Source organism: Cotesia glomerata, unplaced genomic scaffold, assembly GCF_020080835.1.
Source record: "Cotesia glomerata isolate CgM1 unplaced genomic scaffold, MPM_Cglom_v2.3 scaffold_17, whole genome shotgun sequence".
Lineage (NCBI taxonomy): Eukaryota > Metazoa > Arthropoda > Insecta > Hymenoptera > Braconidae > Cotesia > Cotesia glomerata.
Genome location: NW_025402108.1, coordinates 396,831 through 420,250, shown reverse-complemented (window position 1 = coordinate 420,250; position 23,420 = coordinate 396,831). Strand labels below are relative to the sequence as shown.

General features: G+C 36.1%; 1 protein-coding gene across 1 annotated transcript; it reads right to left on the bottom strand.

The window, feature by feature from the left end:
• Window positions 1-1,936: 1,936 nt before the first annotated feature.
• On the bottom strand, window positions 1,937-2,590 carry LOC123273937. Its single transcript, XM_044741423.1, has one exon. It carries the CDS (start codon window positions 2,588-2,590, stop codon window positions 1,937-1,939), a length of 654 nt encoding a protein of 217 aa, XP_044597358.1.
• Window positions 2,591-23,420: the final 20,830 nt, after the last annotated feature.

The following is a 23,420-nucleotide window of genomic DNA, read 5'->3' as shown; positions in this document are numbered from 1 at the left end:
CACAATAAATGGCTTGATTATGTGGACCGTAGGTGAGTTTTTGAAATTTCAATGAAGTTTCTTTATCTTGAAGGAAGTGCTTTAACTCCTCGTCTGTTGCCTGAAGCCGTGATAGCTCGTTGAAGTCGATGACCGTGGGTAGTCTGATGGCATCAATACGAGATAGTGCATCGGCTACACTGTTGTCAGGTCCAGATATGTATTGGATATTTGTGCTAAATTCGCTGATGAATGCGAGTTGATTTATTTGTCTTGGAGACAATGATTTGTCGCTGCGACGTTGAAACGCGAAGGTTAGAGGTTTGTGATCCGTGCGGATGACAAAATCTCGTCCCTCGAGCCAATGTCGGAAGTATTTAATGGCCTCGAAGATTGCTGTTAATTCTCGGTCGTAGGTGCTATAGTTGCGCTGAGCACTTGTAAATTTTCGGGAGAAAAATCCGAGTGGTTGCCACTCCGAATCGACTTGTTGCTCCAATACAGCTCCCATAGCTGAACTTGATGCGTCAGTTGTTAGACGTAGTTCGGCTGAAGCTACTGGATGTGCCAGTAAAGTTGCTTCGGCGAGTTGTTTTTTTATTTTATCGAATGCTTCCGACGATTCTGTTGTCCAGGGTACTGGCCGTTTGTCGTTTTTCTTGGATTCTTTAAGCATTTCGTTGAGGGATGCTTGTAAATCCGCTGCATTTTTTAGATGTCTTCGGTAGAAGTTAATGGCTCCTAAAAATCGTCTGAGATCTACCAGAGTTTCTGGTTTTTTGTAGTCCAACAATGCTTGAACTCTGTCAGGCAATGGTGTTGATCCTTGAGGGGTTATTTTGTACCCTAAAAATTCGATTGTGTCTACGCCAAAAACACATTTTTCACTGTTAATGTAGATGCCGTATTTCCTGAGACGATCGAAGACGATCCGTAAGTGTTCCATGTGTTGTTCTTCCGAGCTGGAAGCGATCAGGAAATCATCAACGTACGCCCAAACGAAGTCCAGTCCTTTGAACACTTCTCTGATGAGGCGTTGAAACGTCACGCCGGCGTTACGTAACCCGTACGGCATGACGATAAATTCGAATAACCCGAATGGTGTGATCACTGCAGTTTTCTCGATATCTTCTTCTGCCATGAGAACGTTGAAGTAACCGTGTCTGGCGTCGATCTTGGAGAAGATCTTTTTTCCGGCCAGGTTCGCTGCGAAGTCGTGCAGAGGAGGTACTGGTTCGCGGTTGGGTTTTGTTTGTGAGTTGACTTTCCGGAAATCTCCACATGGACGCCAATCCCCATTTTTCTTGGGTGCCATGTGTAGCGGGCTGGCCCAAGCACTGGTGGATGGTCTAATGTGTCCGCGTTCTAGCATGAGCTCGAATTCGGCTTTTGCTTGCTTGAGACGTTCTGGGCGTAATGGTCTTACGCGTTGAGCACATGGAGGTCCTACTGTCTCGATGTGATGTCTGACTGAGTGTTTTGCGGCAGTCAGGTTTGATGGAGTTCCCAGTAGTTCTGGATATTCCTTGAGCATATCTGTGTACTTGGAATTTGATATTATTGCAGTGATCGAGTTTATGTGAGTGAATGAAAGCGTACCTGAGGTTTGTAATCCCGTGTCGGAATCGGTGAGAAGACCTTGGCGTAGGTCGACGATGTCCAAATTTATGGATCAAGTCCGCTCCGATGATTGGGTATGGCACGTCCGCTTTACAGAAAATCCATTTGATTGGACGTTGTAATCCGAGGTTCAAGGTTAATGCTCGTTCTCCGTAAGTTTGGATGGTGCCATGGTTTGCGGCGTAAAGATGATAGTTGTTTGCTCTGCGTTTGTCGAGGTGGGTTGGCGGAATGACAGATATGTCGGTGCCGGTGTCGATGAGAAATTTGGTGTTGGATGTTCGGTCGAGGACGAACATGCGGCAAGGAGGTGAGGAACCACCAGTAGTTGCCGCGTCTATTGATGGTTGACCTCGTTTCCCTGCTTCTGTGTCAGAAGCTCGGACCAGATGCATGGTGGATTGCATTTTAGTGCCTTTGGACCGAATTTTTGGTGAAAATAGCAAGTTTTTTGGTTTCTGTTACCTGGTCCGTGTGATCGTGGACGGGAGTCGTTGCTACGGGACCTGCCGCGTGATTGATGGGAGTTCAGTTGACTGAAAACTGAATCCATCTTGGTTGAAAGTGCTTGGATTTGTTCGGACAATTTTTTAATTTGATCCTCGCAGCTATTGTGATTGTTTGCTTTTGAGATTGCGTTTACAAACTGGTTTTGAGATTGTCTGCGTCGGTCTAGCAATTCCACTATCTTGTCAGCTAGCTGGGTAAGACTCTTCATTTCCATTGGTTCAGTTACTGCAAGTACAATTTGAAGATCTTGTGGTAGCCTGTCCATCCACAGGGTTCTGATGAATGATTTGTTCAGGTTGCTTCCATGTCGGCGCATTTGCTCGTACAGTTCAGATGGTTTTCCGGTCAGCTGCAGGTCGGAGATGAGTGTCCGAAATTGATTTTCTTGAGATACAGCATACTTGTTTGTTAGAGCTTCCTTCAGCGCTTGGTACTTGTTTGTGAGTGGTGGTTGTTTTATGACGTGCTCCACTGCTGTCATATGTTCGCGATCCAACCGTCTTATGACGGCGTTGAATTTTGCGTCATTCGTTAGGCCAGGTTTGCTGTTGAAGGTTGCTTCTATAGCTTTGAACCACAAATTTAAAGATTATGGCCAAAATGGAGGTAATTCATTTGTGTCAACACGAACTGCAGGCTGGTTGTAATTTGCATATGTTGGTGATGGATAGAACAGAGGCGGGTAATACTGCTGAGCGTATTGTTGGTTATTACCTGTCGTGGTTTGATTACCTAGTAGAAGTCCGCCGTTTGTTTGGTCACGTGGTATTGCTCCCGTGTTGTTGGTCATTGGTGGTTTATATCCAACTTGTTGATTTTGCGTTTGATTATCCTCTGGTTGATCTCTGGTGTTAGTTGAGGCATTCCTGCATAGTCTAATAATCCTGAATTGTTTTGAACAGTCTGTTCCGTTTGGTTGTCTGGAGGTTGTTTTCTTTCCGGTGAGCGCGGCAGCGTCATATTGCTTGTGTTTTTATTTTTCGCGGGAGTGCGAGTGAGATAGTTGACAGCGTCGTCGAATGTTCTGGACGCGTTGCAGGTTATATTGTATATGCACGCACTTTTTTCTCGGGGTCACCAATTTGTAGAGGATATTTACTACTACAATTATAGCGTACACACATATACAAATCTAACACTTATATTTTATTCAATTATTTATTACACTTACAATAATAGTTATATAATCAATAAAGATATGTATCTTGAATAATCTCAGGTAACTATCTATAGTTTGTACTGTTTCTATATAAAAATAATAATCTCAGGGGTACCAATAACACCGGTCCGTACGGGGAGAGGTAGTTGGTAGAATTGTTGAGCGCTTAGTTTGATTTTTAGTACTCAGTATAGTGTGTGTGAGAGTGTTTGTGATAGTTGATTGTGTGTGTGTTTACCCCCACAGTTCGGCTACCAGAGCGACCCCCGACGGATGGTGTTGGAACTATTCAACTAATTAACAAGAGAGTTAATTTTGTTGGAATAAGTGAAATTTCTTGCGTCAAAAAGAAAATTTTTTTTTCACTCAAGGAAATAATTAGGAAGAAAAATATTTTCTTGGCTCAAGTAAATATTTTTTTCTGTGTAAACTAACCTTTCTAAAAGAATGTCTTTTTCAAATAACTTCGAAATTTATTCTCGGATAATTTATGATGTCATAATTTCTATCAATGCTCAGAAAACTGTGTCAGAGGCCGCCAATTTCTTCAAAATCATTTGGTGGGTTTGTGAGATATTTAATTTAAAAAGTAAGATCTTCAGGCCTACAAAATCATTCAACTTGAAAAAATTTTCCTGAATCCCTAAACCAAGAAAGAGAGTGCAAAAAAATTACGAATGTTTTTTTTTCGTGTTATTGCTTGGAATTGCGTGAGAACTGTCTAAAAAGTTTTTCACCGGGAGATCCAAAAATTAGAATCTTTTCAAGGGAACTCTTTTTTTTTATCTTGATATTATTTTTACTCAAGCAAAACCCGTCAAAAATTACTACAAAATTAAAAAATTTTTGTTGCTACCTCAATTTTTGTTAGGAGTATATTGCGTCAACTATAACAATGTTTCTTTTTTGGGTGATTTGTTCATCTCTCTGGGTTCTTTCGTAGACTTATCGATAAGAAAATGTTATTTTTTTAACGACATTTCATTTTCAGATAATGAAATTTTTTTTTCACTTTTTCAGGGGGTACCCCATTTTGCCCGCAAAAAAAAAAAATTTTTTTTCTACGGCAACTTGAAATTTGATTATTTTTCTTCAATTGCGACTGAAAACGAGAAAAATCAGCATATTTAAGTCCTTAAAATCATAACGGTTTCTTAAGTACCCCATTTTGCCCCCCCCCTCCCCTAAATAATTAAAACTACCCTGGCGGTTTCATGCTTACGGTAAATCCGCGGTGACTCCATAGTGAAAAGATGGTCGATTCACGGTCGTTTCACGTGACGGCTATTTCACTATCTAGTTAGGGTTGTAGTACGGTGAAATCACTGTCGAAAAACAGTATATTCGTTCTGTTGCGTTACTAACTACGGATGGTAAATAAATGTTGACTTATCAGCAGTTCGATGGTGAAAAGACCGTTCCTAATTCGTGGAACTCTAACATTTCTGTTGTCAGTATGGCATGCTTCTACTGCGGAAAAATGATTTTTTCAAAGTGAACACCTCATAAACTCATAGTGATATCACTGTGGACCTACTACAGTTCGGCGATCGTTCGACCGTCAATTCACGGTAAAATCACCTTCTTTTCACCGTATATACTCGTTCGTTTTCTTCCGGACAAATGATCTAAATCCTGTTCAATTATTATTTTATAAACAGTATAGAGTGCTGAACTCTATTGATATTTCACATTAAATTTAGTTATTTGTAGTTAATTTTCAGAATAAAAAAATTTTTTAAATAAACGCTTTAAAAAATTTCATTTACAAATTAATATTTTTTCGCTTGATTGAAAAAAATAACACGTCACATCACGGTGATAATAAATTCAAAAGAATGCATGTATATCATCAATGCAAGGCCACAGTTTATTTCAAATAACTGTTCAGAAATATATTCAAAAAATGTCAGCGTTAAAAGTTGAAACAAGATAATAACTTACAGAGTGAGGAAAAAAATATTTATTTTTTAACACTATTCGACAATTAATAAATTTAATAATTACATCAATATTCATATGACAAACACAAATGAAGGAAAGCTTATGAAATAAAAAATTTTAATTATATGTTTTTTTACAGAATCAGGATATTTCAAGATACCATGAAAAACGTCCTTAATTATAATGGTATAAATATAAAAGAAAATTTCATCAACTTTTAATTAAAAACTACCTGTCCCTGTCGAAAAATATTCATTCAAACTCACTACCATTTAGTAGACAGTCCCATGGCTAAGGGGTACAACGCTTGTCATGCTTGCTTGAGACTGGTGAAGCGTGGGTTCGAGTCCCGGTGTGAGCTGAAATTTAATTTTTAGTGAACATCAGTGCTCATAACTCACGCCGGGCTGTACAGGCTTAGTAGTGTATCAATGAGTTAGTAATTAATAAGTTAAAAAAAAAATCCGTAAATACTACTTATAATTATTATTGTCCTAAAAATACTAAATTTTTAACTTTGGAGAATTTTAGCATTTTCAATTGGGATTTTTTATGAGTAGGTTATTCAAAGGCGGTCAAAGGAGAGTTATTCGACAAAGGAAGGAACGTGAAACGACGGTAAATCGACAGTAGCACGACGATGAAACGACAGCAAAACGACTTTGAATTCACTCCTATTTTACTGTGTAACAACAGTGCTTTGACTGTCAAATAACTATACATTTATGAACTTTTTACTATGGTTTCACTCCATAGTTGCCATATTAAAATGTCATTTGAACCATTTTACCAAGGTCTAATAATCTGATATATACCATATTTTGACAGTAGTGAAATGAAACAAAGTCACCAATGTTTCACCGTGAAATTACAACTGTAATACTAAGTTCTCACTGTTGACCATAGAGAGAACTACCGACTTTCCATAGTATTTTCACCGTGACCACAAAACCACCAGGGTAGGCACGATAAATTTAATTTTTTTAGAATGGCAAATTAATTAATTCTCAGTATATCAGAGCAAGAACTCGATGTCGAAATCGAGGTGTAACAGGGAAAATCGAACTTCCCGGTGTCATTATCGACCACTTAATTAACGCACGGTAGGTCAGGGCTTTCCCTTACCTTTCGATTTTTGACAAGTAGTTTCGACTTGTCACCGGGCGTGCTAATCGAAAGTCCCCACTACAGTCCCCGGAAAATGAAGCGCGGGAGCGAAGATAGGAAAGTTGGAGAGCACGAGGAGAGGTTATAAAAACGCCGGGTGTTGTGTCAAGACTCTCTTTCTTCCGGTGAATTTTTGCGAGTACGTTGGGTAACTGTGTTCCAGCGTGGGCGATTTTTCTGAGACAAGTAAGTAGTTGATTTCTTAAGGCTTCACGAATGGAACGAAGCGATTAAATTTTATTGTCTGGTATTTTTGTTAAAAATTACTTGTCGTTAGGCCATTTGGCTGACGATCTTCGTCTTATTCGAAATATTTATTTACTAGAATTTCTAGGATAAATTGATCGAGGATAAGATTGGGAGCTGGGTGTAATTTGGTGACACGAGTTTCTGGAGCTTTGGAAGTCAGCAGGCACAGTGGAGCTGATCCCGTCATTTTCTTTCTACTGGGAAAAGAATTCATCGCTGGAGTACCGGTTTCAGTTATCAGGTATTTTGGGTTATTTTAGGCCAAATTAATTAATAATTTAATTAAGAGGCTGAAATAATTAAATTTAATTTCTTGAGCGGTCATCTTTTTATATTAACGAATTCGTACTTTAGTTTTATTGTCAAGGTCAAGTAGTTAGTTTTGTCGCTGAACTTTTATATTTAATGGATAAATTGTTAATTTATTGGTAAAGAATTTATTAGTAATTTATTATAGGCCTGTTGGCTACCCGGGAAAAAATGATCAGGACTGATCAGACCTGTTCATATCTGATCAGGCCTGAAATTAGACCTGAGCAGACCTGTTCATATCTGATCAGGCCTGAAATTAGACCTGAGCAGGCCTGTTCATGTATGATCAGGCCTGAAATTATACCTGATCAGACCTGTTCATGCCTGTTCATGTCTGAAGCATTAAATACGCTCAGACCTGATCAGACCTGTTCATGCCTGCTCATGTCTGTTCATGTCTGAAGCGTTAAATTCGTTCAGACCTGATCAGACCTGTTCATGCCTGCTCATGCCTGCTCATGTCTGTTCATGTCTGAAGCGTTAAATACGTTCAGACCTGATCAGACCTGTTCATGCCTGCTCATGTCTGTTCATGTCTGAAGCGTTAAATCCGTTCAGACCTGTTCATGCCTGCTCATGCCTGTTCATGTCTGAAGCATTAAATACGCTCAGACCTGATCAGACCTGTTCATGCCTGCTCATGTCTGTTCATGTCTGAAGCGTTAAATACGTTCAGATCTGATCAGACCTGTTCATGCCTGCTCATGTCTGTTCATGTCTGAAGCCTTAAATACGCTCAGACCTGATCAGACCTGTCCATGTCTGATATCTAGCCAACACTGAGAGACAATTTTATTTAATAGTAATGAAATTTTATTACTATTTAATAAAACGTTTATTTGGCTAATCCCAAATAAAAATTTATTAAATATTAATTAAATTTCCTTAAATACTAATAAAAATTTTATTAAATACTAATAAATGTTTCTTAGTATGTAATGAATATTTATCTACATGTAATATAAAGAAAATTCATTAATCAACTAACTAACAAGTATTGATCAGTAATTAATTGAATAAATAATTAAGTAAAATTGAATTTTGTCGGAACTATATTTTGAAATACAAAGTCTACAACTGTTGTTATCCGAGTGGATGTTAATTTTATGCACTTAAATTTAAAAATTTCACAAATGAATCGATAAGAGTTAGACATTATTTAATAAAATGAAAACAGAAGCAGAAAACCAGACAATGTAGGGACGCATTTGTTAAAAATAAAGACTATGATTTCATAAATTCAATCGAATATTTATTTATTTTTATTATTTAAAATCTCTACATGTGATTCGTCATGAAGTAAACAAATAGGTTAGGTTAGGATGTCTTGTTAAAAAATCTTAATACTATTTATTAAAAGACTTTACTGTGAAAATATATTTGAATATATTATAATTAATTGATGAATATTAATTTTTTTTTTTGAGATTATTTCTTTTAATGACTTAATATTCGTATTAATGACAGCAAACGAAAGCGTCGTTCGTGGTTATTTTAATAAACACATATTAGTATTTAAGAAAATTTTATTAAATACTTATGAAATTTTATTAAATACTAATATAATTTTATTTATATGAAATATAATTTTATTAATATTAACTAAATTTTTTTTCAAGTCCAAATAAACTGTTTTATTACTATTGAATAAAATTCTCTCTCAGTGTAGAACCATATGTTAATGGAGCGAAAAAAAATACATAGCCGTTCCGAATAAATCACTGTAATATATGATTAATTATTAATAATTAATAAATTAGGTATAGAACTCCGTTAACTATAAGGATAAATCATGTATAAAATTTGAATTACTTGAAGTAGCTCGAAAGATACTCTCAAGTTAAGATGAATCATTTGGTCAAGAGGTAAAGTGTCAGTCTGAAGAGCGCGAGGTGTACGGTTCGAATCCCCGTCGGCACCGATTTTTTTATGGACCTGATCGAGTCAGACATGAACAGATCTGATCAGACCTGAACATGCCTGGCCAGGTCTGATCAGACCCGGTCATTTTTCATACCTGATCAGACCTGAAGACTCATGCCTGTTCATGTCTGATCAGATCTGATCATTTTTTCCCGGGTATAATAAATTAATTTTAGTTAGGAATTTTCGAGACAGAATTTAATTAAGAAATATCGCTTAGAATTTATTTAAGGAGGATTAAGAATTAAAATCGAAGGTCGGAATTTTGTGTTAAGTAATTGTTAGGCGTAATTTTGGTAATTTTGGAAAATGCGAAGTTTTAAGATTCAGTTTTATTGGTAATTAAGATGTATGAATAAAGTAGAGAACTCTATAGAATGAAGTTAGCGTCGGTGGACGATTTTATATGGAAGTTAGGTAATTATGGTATTATATGGTATTCCATCAGGTAGACGAGGTTGTTTATGTGAAATTAGTTCAGATAATTGAATAATTAAGAAGTTTTTATTGGGTAAAATATGTTGTTTGTTATTCCGTCAGTTGGACGAGGGTTTAAGAAATTAAGAATCTAGATGCGTAATGGTCTATGATTGAATTAGGAAATTAAAGATAGATGCGTAATGGTCTATGTTGAGTTAGGAAATTAAAGATAGATGCGTAATGGTCTATGTTGAGTTAAGAAATTGAAGATAGATGCGTAATGGTCTATGTTGAGTTAAGAAATTGAAGATAGATGCGTAATGGTCTAAAAGTGAATTAGGAAATTAAGAAGATAGATGCGTAATGGTCTATGTTGAGTTAAGAAATTAAGAAGATAGATGCGTAATGATCTATGGTTAAAAGAATTTAATGATATTTAGTTGTAAGTTTTGGCAAGTGCCTGCGTAGGTGAGAGGTTCTCACAATTAAGTGATTGATAGGTTAATTTTAAGGGCAATATTGTTAAGGAATTTTGTTAGAATTAAATTGTTTACATTAAATAAATAATTAAATTGTTAATAATTGTTTCTCAGTATTAATTTTTCAGCCTTTCTCAACTTCTCACGACCCGATCTTTCCTTCTCATGCTCCCCGGTTTCTGGGACACCGAGTATAAAATCCCAGTGGCGCCCTTTTCAAAGAGGAAAGGGGTGACCAATTGGACAGGGCTAACCACCCCGTTACAGAGGATCGGAAATTTTATTCTCATATTACTAATTACGACAGATATCATTCAAAATTCCTGAAGATATTCTTCAAAATTTCATAAAAATATTAATAATTGAGCACGATGAATTCCATTTCACGATAAATGGCAAATTGATTAATTTTCTATATATCAGATGAACTCGATGTCGAAATCGGGGGTCGGACATTTTATTCCGACATCGACAGATGAGATTTGTAATTCTTAAAAGTAATCTTATAAATTTTATAAAACTATAAATAATGGAGACTCTGGCTCCGATGAATTCCATTTCACGATGAATGGCAAATTTATATATTTTCTGTCCCTAAAGAAAGAACTTGACATCGAAAATGTCTTCCCGACATCGCAAATTCCGACAGGTGAAATTCAAAATTTTTTTCAAATACTCTTATAAATTTCATAGAAATATAAATAATTAATAGTGTGGGCACGGTAAACTGAATTTTTTGATGAATTCGGAATTAATTAACTCTCAGTATATCTGCGGAAGAACTCAATGTCGGAATCTAGGGTCGGAAATTTCATTCCGACATCGCAAATTTCGACAAGTAAAATTCATGATTTTTGAAAATACTTTTATCTAATATATAAAATTCTCGTGTCACAATGTTCGTTCCCATACTCCTTCGAAACGGCTTGACCGATTCTCATGAAATTTTTTATGCATATTCAGTAAGCCTGAGAATCGGCTACTATCTACTTTTCTAACCTCTAAGTGATAAGGGGTGTTCACCCCAAAAATTTTTTTTTTAATTTTTTGATAAAATTTTTTTTTTTTTAATTTTTTTATTATGTGGCATCAAAAAATACATACAACTCTAAATTTGAACTTTTTTTTATCACCAACCCTTGCTTTTTAATAGTCATTTTCATAATTTAATCATTTTTTATCCCGCTCGATAACATCAATTATTATCACTTGGTAAGTTATCCCCTCCATGTGTCTACCGGTGTCACTTCTCACCCTGTAAACAGCACGGAGTAGGGATGTTACCTCTACAGTTTTCGGCTATTATTAGTGTTTATGCGTCAAGCGTAGTAGTTAAACATTTTTACTATCTCAGTGTAACTCTCATATCAAATATATTCTCGAGTAACTTTATTATTTATTTATTAATAACTAGTATTATTGAATATAATTAAGTATTAATAACTAATAAAATTATTAATTTTGAGTGTAAATCGCACGATCAGTTAATTAAGTGACTTACATAACCTCTAAAATACTCAACACGTGTCACGAGTTCCCGCAAACAACGGCTATTGAGTTGTAAGTATAAATAATTTTTTACGTTTATTATAAAATCAAAAATTATTCTTTCTTATTTATAACGAAAATATTGTTGGGAATGGTGAAAAACGAATTCGGTGAAAGTTAGATTTTTATTACAATTGGGAAATTTTTTTTTGTGTTTACTTATAAGAGCTCTAGCTTCGACAGAATTGAATCAACTCAAGCTACGTGTGGAACAGTACATTCACTTGCGAGACGCTATTGTGAACAACGCCGACGCCGCCGAAATTGGTAACTCTGTCATTCTACCATCATCGTACGTAGGCAGTCCACTTCATATGCAAGAGTATATACAGGATGCTCTGACTTTCGTGCGCGAATATGGGCGACCGTGTTTATTTATCACGTTCACATGTAATCCAAAATGGCCAGAGATTACATCTTTGCTGTTGCCTGGCCAAAATGCAATACATCGTCATGACATTACAGCCCGTGTGTTTAGATAAAAGCTGAAGTCATTAATAAATTTTATTACTAAATCACATGTATTCGGTCCCACATTTTGCTGGCTGTATTCGGTTAAGTGGCAAAAGCGAGGATTACCTCATGCCCACATTTTGGTTTGGTTAATCGACAAAATCCGTCCTGAAAAAATAGATAATATAATTTCTGCAGAAGTTCCCGATCCGTCTACTGATCAATTGCTGTTTGATATTGTTACAGCAAACATGATTCATGGCCCATGCGGTACTTTTAATCGTTCATCGCCATGCATGTCAGATGGAAAATGTACAAAAAATTTCCCTAAAGATTTCACTAACGATACAATCACAAATGTCGACGGATATCCAATATATCGTCGAAGGAATCCAGATAATGGCGGACAATCATTTATTAAAAACATCAGCAACACAGACATTGATATTGACAATCGTTGGGTCGTGCCATATTCGCCCCTGCTGAGCAAAACATACAATGCTCATATTAATGTTGAGTTCTGCAGTTCTGTGAAGAGCATCAAATACATTTGCAAGTATGTCCATAAAGGCAGTGACATGGCGGTGTTTAGAGTGAAAAATACCAATGTGAATGCTCCTCCAATAAATAAAAACGATGAAATAACGCTCTACCAAATAAGTCGATACATCAGCTCCAATGAAGCTGTTTGGCGTATCTTTGGTTTTCCAATTCATGAACGGGATCCAGCAGTTGTTCAGTTAGCCGTTCATCTTGAAAATGGTCAGCGTGTATATTTCATGAACGAGACAGCGATTGATCGTGCTATAAATCCACCAAAAACTACACTCCCTGAATTTTTTGAATTGTGTAATCGTGCGGATGATTTTGGTGCCTTTGCACGTACTTTACTCTATTCACAAGTACCACGCTATTTGACATGGGCTCAAACAAAATAATGGATACCCCGCAAGCAAGGCTCACCAGTTGATGCATGCCCCAATTTATTCAAATCAACCACCTTGGGGCGAGTATTTACAGTGAATCCAAGACAGACTGAGTGCTTTTATCTTCGACTATTGTTGGTTAATGTTACTGGCCCATTGTCATTTCAAGATATACGTAAAGTATACGTAAAGTGAATGGGCAACAGTATACAACGTATAAAGATGCATGCTTGCTAGAAGATGACAATCAGTGGGAATGTATGCTTGCTGAAGCAGCATTGTACTGTACAGCAATACAAATTCGTCTATTATTCGCTATAGTGTTGACTACATGTTTTCCAGCCCGAGCAGAGATATTGTGGGATAATCACAAAGATTCAATGACTGATGATATATTGCATCAACATCGTACACGGTGTAACGATCTAGCGATAACATTCAGCGACGATATGTACAATGAAGCATTGATTGCTATTGAGGATCTTTGCATTATCATTGCCAACTTACCACTAAGTCATTTCGGTATGAATTCGCCAAATCGAGGTACAACTGATTTAATGAACACTGAAATGAATCGTGACATGCAGTACAACACTGTAGAAACGGCGGCGATTGTTACTCGCAATGTCCCACTAATGAATGAGGAACAAAGAACCATTTACGACCGCATTATGCTCGCAGTTTCAGCAGGACAAGGTGGGTTCTTCTTTTTAGATGCACCAGGTGGAACTGGCAAGACATTCCTTATTTCGCTAATTCTCGCCAAAATACGATCCAATAATGGCATCGCATTGGCCGTTGCATCATCGGGCATTGCGGCAACTTTATTGGATGGAGGCAGAACAGCTCATTCAGTATTTAAGCTACCACTAAATACTCAAAATAACCCTGACGCAGTGTGCAACATAAAAAAACAATCGTCCATAGCCACAGTGCTGAAACAGTGTAAAATTATCATCTGGGATGAATGTACCATGGCACACAAACATTCGCTTGAGGCGTTGAACAGGACATTGAAAGATATTAAAAACAACGACAAACTATTTGGTGGCACTCTGTTAGTCCTTTCAGGTGACTTCAGACAAACACTTCCCGTCATTCCACGTTCAACATAGATAGATAGATAGATAGATAAATAAGTTTTATTTGATCTTGGAGTCAAGACTCCCTCAAGACCATCAATTTTACATAATTTTAACATTTAGTGTACATTAAATACAGTGCATAAAGTGGGGAAAAATATAATAGCAAACATATTATATATTTTTCAGACAATAGTTAATAGTTAATAGCCAATGATAGATAACTAATTAAATTCAGAGCTAATTATGTATAGAGCTAAATGCTGCAATAATCAATACAATATTATCAGTTTTATTATTTTGTTAATTTCTAATCTCAGTATAGTAATTAAAGCACGCATTGCGAAATTCTTCAAAATTGGTTATCGTAGTAATATTTGCTGGCAAAGAATTCCAGACACGTATGCCATGAATAAGAAATGAACGCTCATACATACAACAATTTGATCTAGGTAATCTAAGAATATCATTTCTTACATCTCCTCTCCGCAATGCAACTGGCAAAAACTCTAGTTTATACCTAAATAATTGCTGATAATTTAGCACAATTTCTTTATAAAAAAGACAAGCTATAAAATAATCTCTCCTGATATCAAGTTTTAACCACCCTAATCTTGCATAATATGGCGTGACATGCTCCAGCCTAGATACTTTAAAAATATATCTAACACAAGAGTTCATTTTACGCTGCATTTTGATTTGTAGTTTTTTCGAAACTTACGCTGATGAAATCAACGCCTGCTTAAAATCATCGACATTGTGGCGTAATGTTGAAATAGTACAGCTGAAAGTAAATATGCGCGTTCAAATGCTTCCTAAAATTATGAAGGATACATAAAATTAGCGAATGATTTCTGCACAATCATTGATTCGCAAGATGCTCTCATTGAACAAATATTTCCCGATGTACACACGAATTACATAAATCTCGAGTGGCTTGCAGAAAGAGCAATGTTAGCTGCAAAAAATGTGGACGTTGACATTTTAAATCTGAAGATACAACAGTTATTGCCAGGGGACTTGGTATCATATAAATCTATTGATACAGTTTGCGATGACACTGAAGCTGTAAATTTTCCAACATAGTTTTTGAACTCACTAGATTTGCCAGGCATGCCACCACATAACTTACAATTGAAGGTTGGATCTCCAATTATTTTGCTTCGTAATTTGAACCCGCCACGGCTATGCAACGGTACGCGATTAGTCATTAAAAAATTAATGAAAAACGTTATCGAAGGCACCATTTTAAATGGCAAGTTTCGAGGTGAAAATATATTGATACCACGAATACCTATTATACCCACAGATGTGCCAATTCAATTTAAGCGTATTCAATTTCCAATTAGATTGGCATTTGCAATGACTATTAATAAATCCCAAGGCCAAACAATGTCTGTTTGTGGCTTAGATTTAAGCACACCATGTTTTTCACACGGACAATTATACGTTGCATGCTCTCGAGTGGGTAAACCATCAAGTTTGTTTGTATTAGCTAAAGACGGGCTAACAAAAAATATTGTTCACGCTGCAGCATTAAGAGATTAATATTATGTAATTAATTAATTATATAAATAATTAATACTTTTAATAAATTAAAACAATTAATCTTTGGTGTTTTGTTATTTTTAAACAACATTCCCTCATCGTTCACAGCGCTCCAGGCCTTTTTCACTGATATTCCACATCCTTATACACTTCCAATAAGTTAGTAATTTTTTTTCTACACTAGAAATTCTCTAGAAATTATTCACATGGCAAAACAACGTTTGCCGGGTCAACTAGTAATTTTATAAAAATATCAATAATTAAGACGCTAAACACGATAGATTTGATTTTTTGATGAATATTAAAGTAATTAATTCCCAGTATATCAGACGAAAAATTCGATGTCGAAATCAAGGGACGGAATATTTTATTTCATTATCGCAATTTTCGACAGGTGAAATTCATAATTCTTAAAAATACTCTCATAAATTTTATAAGAATATAAATAATTAAGATTTGGGCACGTTAAATTCAATTTTTTATGGCAAATTTGTTAAAGAAGTAGAAAGAATTTTAAGAGGGAAAGAGAAGGAAAATAGAGAGGGAGAGCTGTGATACAAAATCAAGCCGTGTGTGTATAGAATGTATGTGAATGCGCGGACGCAAATGAGAGAGTGAGACAGAAGCTATGTATACATTAGGTTGATTCAAAAAATAGTATAATACGACCTAAGGCCAAAAAGTTGGATTTCCTGGCGTATGGGAAATCATATCACATACGTCAGGGCATCCAACATTCTGGTCGTGGGTCGAATACTATTTTTCTTGCTTTCCAGCCGAAAGTACGCAATCCCGTGGAAGGGGTTTTGCAAAACCGAGGCGAAGCCGAGGTTTTGCCGAGCGTGAGGGGGGCGCCGCCTGACTTTTGTAAAGCCGAGGCGAAGCTAAGGTTTGGCTGGTCGTGGCGGGCAAAATAAAAAAGTAAAAATTAATAAATAAAAAAAAAATAAGTTATTTTAAAGTTTACTAACAAATGCTCTGATTGAGAGAGATAACATGTACAGAACTTGTCACAAATATTTAATCTCGATTTAATAACAGAATTAATTTTTTTAAGTTGATTAAAAATTAGTTTTTAATTAGACGGCTAAGAAAGATTGAAATTAAATTATTAGAAGCTTGTAGAGTATATGGATTGTTTTATAAACATTGCTTTACTAGCTGTCAAAATATAAAAGAAAGCAAATAAAATCTACAAAACTTTTATATTTTATTTTCTAAAATTTTTATATAAATTATTTGTGCAGTATTATTATTAAATAGTTCACTCACAATAATCTAGTTAGAAATTATTTTTATTTATTTGACATTTTTTGGTTAGTTTATGCGCTGACATGTTACATACAGATGATGTTGTGACTTATATATATAGTTGAAACTCGCTGTATAGGCCGGTCGTGCCACAAAAATACGAAAGAAAGCGAGGTTCTGTGCGTCCCGAAATGGCGTACTTTCGGCTAGGAAAGCAAGAAAAATTTTTTTTACTACGTCGGTCGAAAGTATGGGGTTCCGGCTTCGATTTTACAGCAGAAAGTCTCATTTTTATGCTGTGGTCGAGTCGCGCATGCGCTCTACGACAGGGAGCCGAAAAAATGTATTCATGCACTGACAACGAGACACAAGGCGGCAGAAAGTCCGAAAGTCGGTAGTCGCGTTCACTCTATTACTTGAGTTTATAAGCCTAACCTTACGTGTGAATGTTATGAATGTATCTGTCTTGTTATGTGTCAATGATTTTAGATTGAAAATAAGTAAATTACAGAAAATAAATATTTATTTTGATGAAATAAGATTTGTTAAATATTTAAATTACAAAAAAAAAAAACGAGAAATATTTTTTATCCTGATGGATATTCTCAAATAAATAAATTCATTATTGAATAAATAATTATTTGAAAAAATACACAAACAGATTTTTTTCATGGTGCGCAGTGCAGGAATCTTAACTTTCTGCTCTTGTAGTTTAATATATTATTTTATTTTTAACTTCCCGCTAAGAAAATTGAAAATTTTCAAAAATCGGGAAGTTATTGTTTTCACCCCGTTTTTCGAAAATCGAGTTTTCATCCGATCTCGACGTTTTGAGATCCTAGGAAGTTTCCCTGACTATTTCCGCGGTGATGTCACCGTGTCTGTATGTGTGTATGTATGTGTGTGTGTGTGTGTGTGTGTGTGTGTGTGTGTGTGTGTGTGTGTATGTAAATCTCTCATAACTTTTGAATGGATCATCCGATTTGTTCGAAATAAGCGGCGTTCTGAAGAGTTCTTTAGCCCCTAGAATTCTGATACTAATTTATAAAATTTGAGTCGATAAATTTTGAGAAATTTCAAAAATAAAATTTCCAAAAATTTGTTTTTTTGGAATATCTTTTAAAGGGCTGAACCGATCAATTCTAAAAACTAATCAGCTTTTAACCTCAAAAAACCATGTCGATTGCCACCAGTCCGGTCAAAATCGGTTGATTTGTTCGTGAGATTTCGTTGTCGAAAAAAATTGAAAAAAATATTTTTTTCAGAATTTCTATGAAATTTTTAGTCTGACCAGTTTACGCTTAAAGATTTTTCAAAGAACTCAAAAAACTGCGTTGAATGCCGTAAACCGCGATAAAATCGATTAATTCATTCAAAAGTTATTCAACTCCTACTACCCTCCCAAATGTTTCTATTTGATATAAAAAAAAATCCTCACCAAACATGACCCCTATAGCTCAGCTCTAAGGGAACGCTATTGTTATTTTAGTTTCCCATTAAATTAACATGGAAAAAATTCTTTTTTGTTTTAAATTGAATTTACACATAATTCACGCAATTTTTTACAAAAAACCATTTTATATTCTTAAAGTAGAGTCTTCGAGCTTTACAAAACTCAAAGACAAAAGTATGATTATCTCTACAAAAAGACTAGTTATAGCCATTTAAAAATGACTTAATTTAGAAATTTAAAGAAATAGTTGGCAATAGATTGGGTCATTCTATGTCAAATCGACAAATAGTTGGAATCAACCCCTTTCGATTTGGACAAATGTCGGTCAGTAGTTTTTGTTTATCATTTAACGGACTTCTGCCAAAGGAAAAAAAATAAAAAATTTTTTTCCCAAAAAATGCAAATTCAAAATTTCGCAATTATGCCAGTTTTTTAATTTTGTCTTTGTAATGTCTCGAACGCTATTGTAGATACGGGAATGGCCTTTTATTTGTTTGAAAGGGGACACTTAGGGCTATTGAAAAAATACATTTAGAAAAAAAATTTTGAAAAATGCCAAATTTAGCAAATTTTAAATTTTTGAAAATCGTTAAAAATGACAATCGAAGTTAAAATTTTAGCTCAATTTTTTTTTGTATAATACATTGTACTCATCTTAAAAGATTCTGAAATTTTTAGAAGAGTGTTTTTTTTTAAATATCAATTTTTAAATTTCAAAAAAAAATTTTTTTTTTCGTTTTTTGCAACTTTTAAGTAAGGTAAAGTTATGCAGACACATAGTATTGTAATTTTGAGGATTAAAAAATTAAATGCATGACTCGGAAATATTAAATCATAAATTAATTTCAACTTTTTTTTATTGTCTGGATATAATCTCAAAGTCATTCTTAAGGTAGTTCTTTCCCAAACTATAGTTTATGCTACTGCTGTCTCTTTCATTCGCTAGTGTCGCCTCTCTTACGGGCTATCGCTCACTTACTTCCACGCATGACTTTATTTGTTTACTTTACTAGTTTATCAATGATTTCTTAATAACAATGTGGTAGGGAATTCCAGAATTTTGTAGGGTAATTATACATGTATTAATCTAAGTAATATTAGTTTTTCGTGAAATTCTTAAAATTTTTTCAATACAAAAATAATAAAACTTCGCGGTTTTCTCTCTCTTTTCCCATACCGTATTTCTTGAATTTTTGCTTTTTGGGCCTAGCTACCTTAACGTATGGAAAATAAAAACAAAGTTGAAATCCTCAAAATTACAATACTATGTATCTGCATAATTATACCGTATTTAAAAGTTGCAAAAAACGAAAAAAAAATTTTTTATGAAATTTAAAAAAAAAGCACTCTTCTAAAAACTTCAGAATCTTTTAAGATGAGTACAATGTATTATATAAAAAAAATTGAGCTAAAATTTTAACTTCGATCATCATTTTTAACGATTTTCAAAAATTTAAAATTTGACAAATTTGGCATTTTTCAAAATTTTTTTCCAAAACGTTTTTTTTTTTTCAATAGCCCTAAGTGTGTCCCCTTTCAAACAAATAAAAGGCCATTCCCGTATCTACAATAGCGTTCGAGATATTACAAAGATAAAATTGAAAAACTGTAAAAATTTTGAATTTGCATATCTTGTGAAAAAAATTTTTTATTTTTTTTCTTTTGGCAGAAGTTCGTTAAATGATAAAAAAAAACTTCTGACAGAAATTTGTCCAAATCGATAGGGGTTGATTCCAACTATTTGTCGATTTGACATGGAATGACCCAATTTATTGCCAACTATTTCTTTAAATTTCGAATTAAGTCATTTTTAAATGGCTGTAACTAGTCTTTTTGTAGAGATAATCATACTTTTGTCTTAGAGTATTGTAAAGCTCAAAGACTCTATTTTTATATTAATTTTAAGAATAATTTTATATGACTATTAAGAATATAAAATGGTTTCTTGTAAAAAATTGCGTAAATTATGTGTAAATTCAATTAAATACAAAAAAGAATTTTTCCCATGTTAATTTAATGGGAAAGTAAAATAAAAATAGCGACCCCTTAGAGTTGAGCTATAGGGATCATGTTTGATGAGGATTTTTTTTATATCAAATAGAAACATTTAAGAGGGTACGAGTTAAAAAAAAAAATAGGACGACGGTTGACCCTAAAGGCCATCTCTGCAACTTCCCGCTAATTCCATACTTAAGCGCTCAAAATTACATGTTACGTTTTTGAGTTCTTTGAGCTCAAAAATATGATTTTTGCGTCATTTTAAGCTCCTCGAGCTCAAATCTCTAATAGCAGTTTAATAAAAAACAATTTTTAAAATTTTCAAACGTTAATAACTTTTGAATGAATGAATCGATTTTCACGCGGTTGACGGCATTCGACGCAGTTTTGGAAGCCCCACGAAGAACAAGTTTAAATCGATCGAGCCAGGAATTTCGAAGTAATTCCGAAAAAAAACTTTTTTCGGTTTTCTTTTGACAACGATAACTCACGAACGAATCAACCGATTTTGACCGAGCTTACAGTGATCGACGTGGTTTTTTGATCTTAAGAGCTGATTGGATTTTGAATTCGATCGGTGAAGCTATTTGAAAGTAATTCCAAAAAACCACATTTAAAAAAATTTTTGTAACTTCCCGCTAAGAAAATTGAAAATTTTCAAAAATCGGGAAGTTATTTTTTTTACCCTATTTTTCGAAAATCGAGTTTTCATCAGATCTCGACGTTTTGAGGTCCTAGGAAGCTTTTCTGACTATTCCCGTGGTGATGTCACCGTATCTGTATGTATGAGTGTGCGTGTGTGTGTGTGTGTGTGTTTTTTTTGTTTTAAGGGGGGGGGGGAATCCTTTTTACGGATTCTAGGCATAGTTGTTTGGCCTGGATATGTGGCGACTCGACGCAGTGTCATACTAAAACTCGACGCTAGCGCCCCTACCCACTAAAGCCTAAACCCCTTTTCCTCTTTCCCCTAATCCCTCATGGAAACCGCCGTTAGGCATTACTTCGTAAGGGGAGGATCTAGCTACTGCTCTTTCTTCTGGTAGCTAAAGTGTTATTTTACCTTTCTTCTAGTTGTTGTCATTTGCTCTTCTTCTTTCGATGGAACGCAAGTCTATAAGGACTTCTGTTGCAAATGTGCTGATGGCGTTCCAGGAGGCTCTTGATGACAACATTGCTTCTACTATTGTCTCTGGTTGGATTTTCTTCTTTAGGATCATCTCCAGCTCATCTCGCTGTGGGTAAAATCGTGGGCACTCAAAGAAAACGTGCTCCGCGTCTTCATTGATTCCTGGGCAGGACGGGCACTCCGGTGAATCATCATGCTTGAAGCGGTGAAGATACGTCCGAAAACATCCATGTCCTGACAACAACTGCGCCAGATAGTAATTGACCTCGCCATGACTTCGGTTTAGCCAAACGTCGATCTTCGGTATGAGACGGTGTGTCCATCTCCCTGTTGTCGCGGCGTCCCACAATAGCGATGCTATTCTGCCGTTCTTTAGCTCTGAGTTCCTCGGCACTTTGTGCGGTTGTCCTCTTTCGTTGGTAAAGGTTCCGTCTATCCTCAGCTAGGACTCTGAGCGGCAAAGTTCCGGAAATGACACACACCGCTTCCTCTGATATTGTTCGAAAGGCGCTGGCTACTTTTAGCGCGGTCAGTCGGTAAACTGGACATGCTTTCCTCCATGATTCTTGGATCTCAAGTACGTCGGCCCAAATGGATATACCATATGTGAGGACCGATGTAACTACTGATGATAGCAATGACCTCCTTGTCTGCTTCGGGCCACCGATGTTGGGCATCAATCGTACTAGGTTGGCTACTACTGCTGATGCTTTGGCGGTCACGTGTTCAACTTGTTGTTTGAAGTTAAGTCGGGCATCGAGCATCACTCCCAGATATTGAATGAATGGTTGGGATGTGATTTCTTGGTCTCCGACGTTTAGATTGATCGTTTCCACCACTTTTCTGCTTGTGATAAGTACAGCCTCGGTCTTCTGTTTAGCCAGTTGTAGATTTACTGTGTCCATCCACTGGTTAATTCGCTCAAAGGTGATAGCGAACATATGTTTTATCTCATCAAGATGCTTGGCGACGATTACTACGGCTATGTCGTCCGCGTACGCTACCAGTTTGACATTTCTTGGTAGTTTCAGTCTCAGCAATCCGTTGTACATGACATTCCAGAGAAGTGGACCGAGAACAGAACCCTGCGGTACACCTCCAGTAACATCATACTCCTTTGGACCATTCTTCGTGTCATATCTCAGGACTCTATCTGTGAAGTAGCTAGCGACTATTCTTTGTAGGTATCCTGGTACGTTCATCTCTTGAAGGGCTTGCATGATGCAATCCCAGTTGGCGGAGTTGAAGGCATTTTTTATGTCTAAAGTTGCCACCAGGCAATATTTCTTCGTTCCCCCCTTCCATCTGGTACCGGCGATTGCGTCTTTGGCTATACCGACAACCAGGTTGATCGCGTCCAGGGTTGATCGTCCTTTCCGAAATCCGTACTGATTGTCTGCTAAGAGTGGATCGACAACTGCTTCTATTCTTTGGTGGATTATACGTTCTAGTATCTTACCGGCTGTATCCAGCATGCAGAGTGGACGATAAGATAACGGTTCTTCCGGTGGCTTTTTCCCTTTAGGAAGTAGTACCAGCCGTTGTTGTTTCCACTTCCGAGGAAAAATCCCTTCCTTCAAGCAGATGTTGTAGACGTCGAGGAATAACGCTGGCGCTGCTTTAATAGATGTTTTCAAAGCAATATTAGGGATTCCGTCCAATCCCGGTGCTTTATTATTCCCGACGCGGTTACAAGCTTCCATCAGTTCTTCTTTCGTGACAGGTGGAATATCATTCAGTTCGTCCTGTGTCAACAGATAGTTGAAAACGCGCTGTCGTGGAAACAGCGCAGTCACGATCTTCTGTAAGAGTTGAGGACACGTAGGAGACGGCATTGGCTGATATTTCAGGTGTGCCATGACTACCTTGTAAGGTCTACCCCACAAGTCTTTGTCCACCTCGTTGATTAGTTCTTTCCAGCAGTTCTTCTTGCTATCCTTGATGGCTTTGTTTAAATGTCGACGAGCTTTCTTGTATTCTGCGACTAGTTCCGCTGAGTCAGGCCGCCGATAACCACGCTGAGATATTCTTCTTTTCTTGAGACACTCTTTCCGTAGGAAGCTGATGTGTTCGTTCCACCAGTGCACTGAAGGTCTTTGGTTCATGCCCCGTTTACGGGGCATGCAGGTGTCGCAAGCCTAGGTCACTCTCTTCATCAAGTCCTTGGTCATTTCTTCTGCAGATCCAGTAGTAAGCGGTTCACTATTTAGGGCAGCTGCTAGAGCACCTGGGTCAAAGGATTTCACCTTCCACCCAACGATGTCAAGTTTCTT

Coding starts and splice junctions, on each gene's coding strand:
- LOC123273937 (XM_044741423.1), bottom strand. CDS start 2,590: ATGACAGCAGTGGAGCACGTCATAAAACAACCACCACTCACAAACAAG.